Here is a 13,848-nt window from a genome sequence, read left to right on the forward strand (position 1 = left end):
ACATTATGTGTATCTGGCACTATACTGGAGACATTATGTGTATCTGGCACTATACTGGAGACATTATGTGCATCTGGCACTATACTGGAGACATGTGTATCTGGCACTATACTGGAGACATTATGTTTATATGGCACTATACTGGAGACATTATGTGTATCTGGCACTATACTGGAGACATTATGTGTATCTGACACTATACTGTAGACATGTGTATCTGGTACTATACTGGAGACATTACGTGTATCTGACACTATACTGGAGACATTATGTGTATCTGACACTATACTGGAGACATTATGTGTATCTGACACTATACTGTAGACATTATGTGTATCTGGCACTATACTGGAGACATTATGTGTATCTGACACTATACTGGAGACATTATGTGTATCTGATACTATACTGTAGACATTATGTGTATCTGGCACTATACTGGAGACATTATGTGTATCTGCTACTACACTGGAGACATTATGTGTATCTGGCACTATACTGGAGACATTATGTGTATCTGGCACTATACTGGAGACATTATGTGTATCTGACACTATACTGTAGACATTATGTGTATCTGGCACTACACTGGAGACATTATGTGTATCTGACACTATACTGTAGACATTATGTGTATATGGCACTATACTGGAGACATTATGTGTATCTGGCACTACACTGGAGACATTATGTGTATCTGACACTATACTGGAGACATGTGTATCTGACACTATACTGGAGACATTATGTGTATCTGACACTATACTGGAGACATTATGTGTATCTGACACTATACTGTAGACATTATGTGTATCTGGCACTATACTGGAGACATTATGTGTATCTGGCACTATACTGGAGACATTATGTGTATATGGCACTATACTGGAGACATTATGTGTATCTGGCACTATACTGGAGACATTATGTGTATCTGGCACTATACTGGAGACATTATGTGCATCTGGCACTATACTGGAGACATTATGTGTATCTGGCACTATACTGGAGACATTATGTGTATATGGCACTATACTGGAGACATTATGTGTATCTGGCACTATACTGGAGACATTATGTGTATCTGACACTATACTGTAGACATGTGTATCTGGTACTATACTGGAGACATTACGTGTATCTGACACTATACTGGAGACATTATGTGTATCTGACACTATACTGGAGACATTGGCCCTCATTCCGAGTTGTTCGCTCGTTCTTTTTCATCGCATCGCAGTGAAAATCCGCTTAGTACGCATGCGCAATGTTCGCACTGCGACTGCGCCAAGTAACTTTACTATGATGAAAGTATTTTTACTCACGGCTTTTTCTTCGCTCCGGCGATCGTAATGTGATTGACAGGAAATGGGTGTTACTGGGCGGAAACACGGCGTTTCAGGGGCGTGTGGCTGAAAACGCTACCGTTTCCGGAAAAAACGCAGGAGTGGCCGGGGAAACGGTGGGAGTGCCTGGGCGAACGCTGGGTGTGTTTGTGACGTCAACCAGGAACGACAAGCACTGAAATGATCGCACAGGCAGAGTAAGTCTGGAGCTACTCTGAAACTGCTAAATAGTTAGTAATCGCAATATTGCGAATACATCGGTCGCAATTTTAAGAAGCTAAGATTCACTCCCAGTAGGCGGCGGCTTAGCGTGTGTAACTCTGCTAAATTCGCCTTGCGACCGATCAACTCGGAATGAGGGCCATTATGTGTATCTGACACTATACTGTAGACATTATGTGTATCTGGCACTATACTGGAGACATGTGTATCTGACACTATACTGGAGACATTATGTGTATATGGCACTATACTGGAGACATTATGTGTATCTGGCACTATACTGGAGACATTATGTGTATCTGGCACTATACTGGAGACATGTGTATCTGACACTATACTGGAGACATTATGTGTATATGGCACTATACTGGAGACATTATGTGTATATGGCACTATACTGGAGACATTATGTGTATCTGGCACTATACTGGAGACATTATGTGTATCTGGCACTATACTGGAGACATTATGTGCATCTGGCACTATACTGGAGACATTATGTGTATCTGGCACTATACTGGAGACATTATGTGTATATGGCACTATACTGGAGACATTATGTGTATCTGGCACTATACTGGAGACATTATGTGTATCTGACACTATACTGTAGACATGTGTATCTGGTACTATACTGGAGACATTACGTGTATCTGACACTATACTGGAGACATTATGTGTATCTGACACTATACTGGAGACATTATGTGTATCTGACACTATACTGTAGACATTATGTGTATCTGGCACTCTACTGGAGACATTATGTGTATCTGACACTATACTGGAGACATTATGTGTTTCTGATACTATACTGTAAACATTATGTGTATCTGGCACTATACTGGAGACATTATGTGTATCTGCTACTACACTGGAGACATTATGTGTATCTGGCACTATACTGGAGACATTATGTGTATCTGGCACTATACTGGAGACATTATGTGTATCTGACACTATACTGGAGACATTATGTGTATCTGGCACTACACTGGAGACATTATGTGTATCTGACACTATACTGTAGACATTATGTGTATATGGCACTATACTGGAGACATGTGTATCTGGCACTACACTGGAGACATTATGTGTATCTGACACTATACTGGAGACATGTGTATCTGACACTATACTGGAGACATTATGTGTATCTGACACTATACTGGAGACATTATGTGTATCTGACACTATACTGGAGACATTATGTGTATCTGGCACTATACTGGAGACATTATGTGTATCTGGCACTATACTGGAGACATGTGTATCTGGCACTATACTGGAGACATTATGTGTATCTGGCACTATACTGGAGACATTATGTGTATCTGGCACTATACTGGAGACATTATGTGTATCTGGCACTATACTGGAGACATTATGTGTATCTGGCACTATACTGGAGACATTATGTGTATCTGACACTATACTGTAGACATGTGTATCTGGTACTATACTGGAGACATTACGTGTATCTGACACTATACTGGAGACATTGTGTGTATCTGACACTATACTGGAGACATGTGTATCTGACACTATACTGGAGACATTATGTGTATCTGACACTATACTGTAAACATTATGTGTATCTGGCACTATACTGGAGACTTTATGTGTATCTGACACTATACTGGAGACATTATGTGTATCTGGCACTATACTGGAGAAATTATGTGTATCTGACACTATACTGGAGACATTATGTGTATCTGGCACTATACTGGAGACATTATGTGTATATGGCACTATACTGGAGACATTATGTGTATCTGGCACTATACTGGAGACATTATGTGTATCTGGCACTATACTGGAGACATTATGTGTATCTGGCACTATACTGGAGACATTATGTGCATATGGCACTATACTGGAGACATTATGTGTATCTGGCACTATACTGGAGACATTATGTGTATCTGACACTATACTGTAGACATGTGTATCTGGTACTATACTGGAGACATTACGTGTATCTGGCACTATACTGGAGACATTATGTGTATCTGGCACTATACTGAAGACATTATGTGTATCTGGCACTATACTGGAGACATTATGTGTATCTGGCACTATACTGGAGACATTATGTGTATCTGACACTATACTGTAGACATGTGTATCTGGCACTATACTGGAGACATTACGTGTATCTGGCACTATACTGGAGACATTATGTGTATCTGGCACTATACTGGAGACATTATGTGTATCTGGCACTACACTGGAGACATTATGTGTATCTGGCACTACACTGGAGACATTACGTGTATCTGGCACTATACTGGAGACATTACGTGTATCTGGCACTATACTGGAGACATTACGTGTATCTGGCACTATACTGGAGACATGTGTATCTGGCACTACACTGGAGACATTATGTGTATCTGGCACTATACTGGAGACATTATGTGTATCTGGCACTATACTGAAGACATTATGTGTATCTGACACTATACTGAAGACATTATGTGTAAGGAGCACTACTGTGGGTGTTATGTGTAAGGCTGCTAATTGTGTGTGCAGAGGGGGTGTAAAAATATATTTATAGTTTTGATAATATGAAGTTGCAAGGCCACGACCACTTTTCCAGGAGCGGGGGCACTTTAAAACTTTCTCGCTCAGGGTGCTAGTAGGCCCGGGCGGCTCTCCAGTTACGCTAATGGCTGTAGCATGGCCGGTCGGGTACCCTGCAGACCACATGCAGGTGCCACAGGGCAGTGATTATGCCACCCACAGTGCCCGGCACCCCTCACACACCGCTAATTATGGACCTGGTGCTACACATTGCAAATGGTGCAGCCAGATAGCAGAGGTATTATGGTGGTTCTTACTTCCAACATGGAAAAAAAGTCTGATTATAGGCATGTCTCTTGTGGGTGCTTGGTCCCTGGTGTAATTATATGTCTGACAATGAAGATCACAAGTACAGAGCTTTGCAATACCAAATATATAGTATATATACCCCCCCCCCCCCACACACACACACACACACACACACGCCCACCTACCTCTGAAATGATCTAATAGCCAGCACTTGAGCCTGGGCTGATTACTCCTAATTCGGTGGGACAGATAACCTGCTTTCACCGTGTAAAAACCACAACCAGTGCCAGGCTATGACAAGCCGGTCACACTACAGGAGGGGAACCCGCAGGATGGGGCCCCAATGTCATAATGCCACACAGCCGCAGCCCGATCAGCACCCACATTCCCCCCCAGGAAACAAAACTCAGCCCTGTGCTGATTACACATGGGCACCTTCCAACACCCCCAGCTGCGAGGGGCGTTAGTGTAATAGAATAATCGTTCTTATGTGGCACTACATGCACCAGCAAGCCCCGGCAGCCATAAAGTACTCTATAAAATGTTGGGTTAGCCCTTAATGATCGTACATGGCATTATCCGCAAATGCCGTGGTTTTGTCCGATCATTAAAGACTGCTGCGCTTTTCCCAGCCGTAGCTCTTTATTAAGCAGACATCCTACCATCCAAGGGATGCGGTCATGTGACCGCCGCTGCAGTCACCATGCCGACGCAGGGATCCCAAGTGATCAAACGCCCGACAGTGGGCATGCCGACTTACAGGGACTATCCCCACATGACACCCATAGCGTGGGAATAGACCCTGTGGCTTTATATAAATAATACGTCAGAAACAACCCTCCATGTTGCGTGTGCGTAAGGAAAATAAAACTTCATAAGGGTTGTAGAAAGACTGCCTGCAAGCGTCAGCAGTGCGTTGTGTATTAGTACCGTATCTGCCATCAGCCATGTATAGACTTTAATACATCATTTGCAGTTTCTGTGTTGATCTATATAGAAAAGTTTTATAAAATCGTGGGGGAGATTTATCAAATATTGGAGAGAGATAAAGTGGGGGGAGATAAAGTGTCAATCAATCAGCTCCTGTCATTGCTGTGTTTGAAAAATGACAGCGAAGGGCTGACTGGCTTGGTACTTTATCTCTCTCCAAGGTTTGATACATATCTCCCCATGTGTCAATTAAGATCCAGCTAGCTTTTTTTCTTCCTTTACATTATTGTCCCAAGGGCCGCATATATGCAGTTTGCTATGAATCGCATCATTGCAGCCCTGCCCCTGGTGTGGTAGGGCCAGGCATACTGGCAAAACACCACAGGGGGCCGGGCCACAGTGACCCATTTCCCGGAATCCTGCCCACCTGGGCCGTCCTCTCTGGGGAACTCTCTGTATGCACTATACAGGATACTTGCTAGTACAGAGAATATTCATTCACACTAGTCCCTCCTCCACTTAGGCTAATTCCCTACCACAGAGCTTTCCAAACTCGCCATTGCAGTCCAGATTTTACGGATATCCATGGTTGAGCACGGATAGTTAAATCAAACTGACTGAGGTACAAATGTGCTCAACCATGGATATCCTTAAAACCTGTACTGCAGTGGTGGAGTTTGGGAAACTGTACCTTACCATGTGGACACAAACACACAGGTAGGTGGTCATGCAGCAATCCTTAGGTCTTTAGATCACTGTCCTCATCAGCACTTTCAGAATTTAGTAACATGTAGGGGTAAATTTACTAAAATGGGAGCTCTATTTAAGATGGGATGCATAACAACCAATCAGATGTCAGGTATTATCTTCTGGAAGGTGCTAGATAAATGAGATGTAGAATCTGATTGGTTGCTATGGGCAACATCCCATCTTAAATAGAACTCTCACCTTAGTAAATTTACCCTGTAGCGTCTACTTTTATTTGTATTTTATGACTAAAATGATGGTTATATACCATGAACTCTCGCGCCCTCCTTCTGCGTAGTGCGACCACCTCAATTAACCCGGCGTTAGTAAAACTGTGTGCTAGGTAGTTATTTTACATGGAGAAGAGTAATTCCATAGACACGTGGTTGGATCACTGTTAGACCGTCATTCCTCACCACAAGGGGGCGCTGCTGTGGAGAGGAAAGAAGAGAAAAGTGAGCATGAGCGTCTTTGCAGCAATGCATCATAGGTATTGTAGTCCAAAGGGCCCCATGGAGAGTTATCTTAGGTACTGAGTTATAGCTTTTATATATTAATTAAATTGCAATGATTGGAATCTAAGTAACGACCACTGTGCCATAACAGGACAAATGGATGAGACCCGGGAGACCTACAGAGACCTAGACCCTGGGAAGAGGCGAGAGGTGATGACTTAGAACGCACAACTCGGAAGTCAGGTGGACCGCACAACGCGGAAGTCAGCTGGAACGCACAACCAGGATTTGTTTTGTTTTTTTACCATTTTCCGGTCAAGGCAGAAGCAGTCGAGAGCAGAGGAGGCACAGCTAATGTAACTGGGGAATGGGAATAGCGTCAGGTAATTGTTCTTATTATGAGCAGTTATTAAATGTCAGTGGTTTATTATAATTAGTGTAGATGCATTTACCCTTCCCTCATTCACCCCTGCCTCATTCATACCATACCCCTCCCTCATTATCCCCACCACCCTCTCACCCTTATCTCATTATCCCCACCACCCTCTCACCCTTATCTCATTATCCACACTTGACCCCAGCCCTCCCTCTTTATCCCCACCACTGGCACACTCTTATCCCTGCCTCATAGCCACACCTCATCATCTTCTAAATCCTCTAACCCCTCCCTCATTTTCCACACCTCCCTAGCACCCCTGTTTCATTATCCACACCATGACCCCTCCCTCTTTATCCCCTCCACCCTCTCACCCCTGCCTCATTATCATACCTAGCTCACTATCTTCACTCCTCCCCACATCATCCAACCATCTCTTGTCATTACTATCATCCTTTCTTATAACCCCTCTCTCTGTATCCCCATTATCATCCCTCCCTAATACTCCTCTCTAATACCATCACCCCACCCACATCATATTTACTATTATCTACACTATAACTCCAAACTAATTTCCCCCACTTTCATCTGTCACCCCCCATCCTTAATCACCCCTCCCCTATTATGTCAAATACCACCCTTCCCTCATTTATCCCCACTTTCTATAATGTTGCCTCCTTGCTCACCATCATTACCATCACCCTGTAATGACCATGCTCATTATCACCACTAGGTCAGCATTATTACCATCTTCCTCCCTCATTATTCCCACCATCAGTACCATCGCCTCTCGCTCTCATTATATCCTGCTTCACCCATTCCTCATTATATCCTGCTTCACCCATTCCTCATTATGCCATCCTTCACCCATTCCTCATTATGCCGTCCTTCACCCATTCCTCATTATGCCGTCCTTCACCCATTCCTCATTATGCCGTCCTTCACCCATTCCTCACCCATTCCTCATTATGCCGTCCTTCACCCATTCCTCATTATGCCATCCTTCACCCATTCCTCATTATGCCGTCCTTCACCCATTCCTCATTATGCCATCCTTCACCCATTCCTCATTATGCCACCCTTACCCATTCCTCATTATGCCCACTGTCCTTCACCCATTCCTCATTATGCCATCCTTACTCATTCCTCATTATGCCCACTGTCCTTCACCATTCCTCATTATGCCATCCTTCACCCATTCCTCATTATGCCCACTGTCCTTCGTCCTTCACCCATTCCTCATTATGCCCACTGTCCTTCACCCATTCCTCATTATGCTGTCCTTCACCCATTCCTCATTATGCCCACTGTCCTTCGTCCTTCACCCATTCCTCATTATGCACTCTGTCCTTCGTCCTTCATCCATTCCTTATTAGGCTGTCCTTCACCCATTTTTCATTATGCCCACTGTCCTTCATCCTTCACCCATTCCTCATTATGCACACTGTCCTTCACCCATTCCTCATTATGCCCACTGTTCTTCGTCCTTCACCCATTCCTCATTATGCTGTCCTTCACCCATTCCTCATTATGCTGTCCTTCACCCATTCCTCATTATGCCCATTGTCCTTCACCCATTCCTCATTATGCCCATTGTCCTTCACCCATTCCTCATTATGCTGTCCTTCACCCAATCCTCATTTTGCCCATTGTCCTTAACCCATTCCTCATTATGCCCACTGTCCTACATCTATTCCTCCAATGCCCAGTCTCACTCATTCCTCATTATGCCCACTGTCCTTCACCCATTACTCATTATGCCACCCTTCACCCATTCCTCATTATGCCCACTGTCCTTTGCCCAATCCTCCTCATGCCCATTCCTATTTATGCCATCCTTCACCCGTTTCTTATTATGCATTCCGTCACCCATTCCTCATAATCCCCGCTGCTCTTCAACCATTTGCTATTATGCCTTCTGTCCTTCACTCATTCCTCATTATACCTACATTATGCCCACTGTCCTTCACCAGTTCCTCATAATGTCCACTCTGCCCCATTGTACCATACTTCATTATCCAACTATTCACTGTACCCTCATAACCATCGCTACCTCCCTTTCACTTGCCACTCATTATCGCCACTATTCCCTCTGTATCTCCACCATCCTCCCTCCTCCTAACCCTGCTGCCTTTCTTTGGTTCTTGACTTCCTGGGTCATTTAAGAGCTAGACAGGAAGGGGCATCACACAGGAGTATATAAGGTCAGGTCCTCTCTCCCTCCAGTGTTTTTCCTCCCTAACTTTTCTTTTGAAAATTTATCTCAGGAGCTTACCTGAAATTTTACTCCATTGTAGAAGCTTTGAGAATTCCTAGGTCTCTAGTGATGAATGGTTGATTGGCTGCCCAGTAGCTACAAGTGCATCTGTCAGAGGGTCTGGTCAGCAATGGTTAATGGACACAGATGCCTAGGCACACCTTCCAACTGGTGTCTGCGATGCATCTGCAAATTAACTTCTTTTTGGAGGTAGCAGAAAGTAGATGTAATTAGACAGGGGGAGACTGCAACATCTCCAAGACATGGATGACTGTTTATACTCCATCAGCACCTGTAATACTGCAAGGCTTTTGGTATGTGGTTCACAGCTCAGATGCCATGTCACTTCAGTATGCAGAGGGCTGCCTACCACAAGGCAGACAGTATAAGGGGGCATGGCTGGAGATTTGGCTGCCGCATGACGCCAGGTTGCAGTTGGCGGACATGCATTTGGACGCTGAAGTGTCAGCGCAGTGCGATGAAAGTGTTTACATTTCAGGATAGAGAGTTGGTTCACTAAAGGACTTTATGGTCCGGTGAATGGAGAGCCAGGAGCGTAGCCAGAACTTTGTGGACCCCATGGCAACATTTTGAGAAGGTCCCTGCTCCAGTGCTTCAAGAGAGACCCCTTTCTCTGCAGCAGTTGTTCATTTTATGTCACATAGTAGTGTCCTAGTTCACAATATGCCACATTGTAGTGCTGCCAATATACATTATGCCACACAGTGCCCCCAATTCATATTATGCCATACAGTGTCCCCAGTACATATTATGCCACATTGAAGTGCCCTCAGTTTATAATGCCACGGTGTAGCGTCCCCATTTCATATGCCACATTGTAGTGCCCACATTTCATACAATGCCTCTGCCCATAATTTTGTGCTTCCAGTTCATATTGTGACACATTGCAATGCCCCAGTTCATATTCCACTTTACAGTGCCCCAGTAAAGACTGTGCTACCTAACATGTCCCCTGTACAATAATAACATCCACTGCACACATCATTCACTGAAAATTGAACGTCACTGCATTCAGGCCGGGCAATGGTTCAGCCCCAGTTGCTTAGCAGGCAGTTCTGGGAACTTGGTAGAAGACTATACGACCGTGTCTGGGGGCCCCCTAAGTCTCAGGGGCCCCATAGCATTACCACCCACTATACACTATAGCTGTGCCCATGGGGCTGTCTCAAGAACACCCGCCTTTGCGTTTCAAAGTAGACACTTCCAGCATCCAAAGCATAAAGATCCAGCTGTTGATCCAGGTATATAGTGCCCAAGGTCTGTGGCTTAGACCTTGGGCACTATATACCATTATGGAACATCATGAACTTGATGGGAAAATCTTAGCAAAGGCAAAATTCCTCTAAAAAGTATGTTAGTCTGTAGGCACCCTAGACAACTAGTTTCTATGTATGTATTTGGTGAAATGGTTGGTGTAGTGGTTAGAATTGCCACCACACAGCACTGAGGTCTTGGGTTCAATTCCCATCATCTGTTTGTATGTTTTTGCAGTGTTTGTGCAGAGTTTCCTCCCACAATCCAAACACCTACTGCTAGGTTAATTGAATTCTTACAAATAAATTAGCCCTAGTGTGTATTTGTGTGTACATGTGGTAGGGAATATGGACCGTAAGATCCATTGGGGCAAGGACTGACGTGAATGACTAAATATTTTCTGTTAAGTGCTGTGGAATATGTGTGCTCTACATAAATAGCTGGTAATAAACAATACTAATATTCTATGTCTCTAGGTTGAGTCATGAGGTCACATGAAGGCGAAACGTGTATTCAGGGGAGAGAGTCCAGTATAGCTCCCCATACTGATTCCGAGAGGATGGACAGGGGCAGGAGTCATGTGACTGAGAGGATAATACTTCTCACCCTGGAGATCATCTACCTGCTGACTGGGGAGGTGAGGGAGTCTGGGAGCGTCACAGTGACATCACTCTTATCTCTATTACTAACAGAGACCTGACTGGGGAGGTGAGGGGGTCTGGGAGTGTCACAGTGACATGTCTTTTATCTCTATTACTAACACAGGGACCTGACTGGGGAGGTGAGGGAGTCTGGGAGTGTCACAGTGACATCACTCTTATCTCTATTACTAACACAGGGACCTGACTGGGGAGGTGAGGGAGTCTGGGAGCATCATAGTGACATCACTCTTATCTCTATTACTAACACAGGGACCTGACTGGGGAGGTGAGGGGGTCTGGGAGCGTCACAGTGACATCACTCTTATCTCTATTACTAACACAGGGACCTGACTTAGGAGGTGAGGGAGTCTGGAAGTGTCACAGTGACATCACTCATCTCTGTTACTAACACAGGAACCTGACTGGGGAAGTGTAGGAGTCTGGAGTGTCACCGTGACATCACTCTTATCTCTATTACTAATTTCTGTCTCTTAATATACAGGATTACACTGTAGTGAGGAAGACGTCCAGTGAGTCTGTAACATGTAGCAGACGTCCCCATGTGTCAGGAGCACTGTGCATGGTGCCACCACCTCACTCACTGATACATGAGAGGCACAATGACCAGAAAATCCTGGAACTCACCAACAAGATCATTCAGCTGCTGACTGGAGAGGTGACTGCTGGGAATGGAACATTATACAGTAACACCAGGGGATGTGTCTGGGTGATGACTGTATCATTGTGTGTGTCAGGTTCCCATAAGGTGTGAGGATGTCACTGTCTATTTCTCCATGGAGGAGTGGGAGTATATAGAGGAACACAGGGGTCTGTACAAGGACATGATGATGGATGATCACCAGCCCCTCACATCACTGGGTAAGAGTTGATTTGATCACAGTTCCGACTGTTTGTATATAGGAGATGTCAATACTATGTGTATAATTACTGTGTTACATGTGTAGTGCGTGTGGTGAAAATGTATAGTTTGGTACATTGACAGAGAAAGGACCTTGTTGGGCCATATAGCTATATCACTCTTCATGCCAGCCTTTTCACAATCAACCTGTAGAAACTGCTGCTTGTATATCTGTGAGACTTGGTTCAGGGAAGTGGTCTGACACCACTTTGCGCCCAAAATCAAATCCCAGGGTGTAGACCTACTTTCTCTATCGTCCTAGTGGATGCTGGGGTTCCTGAAAGGACGATGGGGAATAGCGGCTCCGCAGGAGACAGGGCACAAAAAGTAAAGCTTTCCGATCAGGTGGTGTGCACTGGCTCCTCCCCCTATGACCCTCCTCCAAGCCTCAGTTAGATTTTTGTGCCCGGCCGAGAAGGGTGCAATCTAGGTGGCTCTCCTAAAGAGCTGCTTAGAGAAAGTTTAGCTTAGGTTTTTTATTTTACAGTGAGTCCTGCTGGCAACAGGATCACTGCAACGAGGGACTTAGGGGAGAAGAAGTGAACTCACCTGCGTGCAGGATGGATTGGCTTCTTGGCTACTGGACATCAGCTCCAGAGGGACGATCACAGGTACAGCCTGGATGGTCACCGGAGCCTCGCCGCCGGCCCCCTTGCAGATGCTGAAACATGAAGAGGTCCAGAATCGGCGGCAGAAGACTCCTCAGTCTTCTAAAGGTAGCGCACAGCACTGCAGCTGTGCGCCATTTTCCTCTCAGCACACTTCACACGGCAGTCACTGAGGGTGCAGGGCGCTGGGAGGGGAGCGCCCTGGGAGGCAAATGAAAACCTATTTGGCTAAAAAATACCTCACATATAGCCTCCGGGGGCTATATGGAGATATTTAACCCCTGCCAGAATACACTAAAGAGCGGGAGACGAGCCCGCCGGAAAAGGGGCGGGGCCTATCTCCTCAGCACACAGCGCCATTTTCCTTACACAGCTCCGCTGGTCAGGACGGCTCCCAGGTCTCTCCCCTGCACTGCACTACAGAAACAGGGTAAAACAAGAGAGGGGGGGGCAAAATAGTGGCAAAAAATTATATTATAAAAGCAGCTATACAGGGAGCACTTATTATAAGGCTATCCCTGTCATATATAGCGCTTTTGGTGTGTGCTGGCAAACTCTCCCTCTGTCTCCCCAAAGGGCTAGTGGGGTCCTGTCTTCGTTAAGAGCATTCCCTGTGTGTCTGCTGTGTGTCGGTACGTGTGTGTCGACATGTATGAGGACGATATTGGTGTGGAGGCGGAGCAATTGCCAAATATGGGGATGTCACCTCCTAGGGGGTCGACACCAGAATGGATGCCTTTATTTATGGAATTACGGGATAGTGTCAACACGCTAAAGCAGTCGTTTGACGACATGAGACGGCCGGACAATCAGTTAGTGCCTGTCCAGGCGCCTCGAACACCGTCAGGGGCTGTAAAACGCCCTTTGCCTCAGTCGGTCGACACAGACCCAGACACAGGCACTGATTCCAGTGGCGACGGTGACGAATCAACCGTATTTTCCAGTAGGGCCACACGTTATATGATTTTGGCAATGAAGGAGGCGTTACATTTAGCTGATACTACAGGTACCACTAAACAGGGTATTATGTGGGGTGTGAAAAAACTACCTATAGTTTTTCCTGAATCAGAAGAACTAAATGATGTATGTGATGAAGCGTGGGTTGCCCCCGATAAAAAGATGCTAATTTCAAAGAAGTTATTAGCTTTATACCCTTTCCCGTCAGAGGTTAGGGCGCGCTGGGAAACACCTCCTAGGGTGGACAAGGCGCTCACACGCTTATCTAAACAAGTGG

At 45.2% G+C, this 13,848-nt stretch overlaps 1 protein-coding gene across 1 annotated transcript in view; it reads left to right on the forward strand.

Moving 5' to 3' along the window:
• The window catches only part of LOC134984006 (uncharacterized), a 215,462-nt gene that overhangs the window by 34,504 nt on the left and 167,110 nt on the right, over nt 1-13,848 (forward strand). Inside the window, exons 3-6 of the mRNA XM_063949664.1 lie at nt 6,690-6,921; nt 10,923-11,083; nt 11,590-11,763; nt 11,843-11,966. Coding sequence (XP_063805734.1) covers nt 10,931-11,083; nt 11,590-11,763; nt 11,843-11,966 — 451 coding nt within the window. The 5' untranslated portion in view covers nt 6,690-6,921; nt 10,923-10,930. The remainder of the gene's footprint in view (nt 1-6,689; nt 6,922-10,922; nt 11,084-11,589; nt 11,764-11,842; nt 11,967-13,848) is intronic.

The sequence above is a fragment of the Pseudophryne corroboree genome, assembly GCF_028390025.1.
Source record: "Pseudophryne corroboree isolate aPseCor3 chromosome 3 unlocalized genomic scaffold, aPseCor3.hap2 SUPER_3_unloc_3, whole genome shotgun sequence".
In the NCBI taxonomy this organism is placed as follows: Eukaryota; Metazoa; Chordata; class Amphibia; order Anura; family Myobatrachidae; genus Pseudophryne; species Pseudophryne corroboree.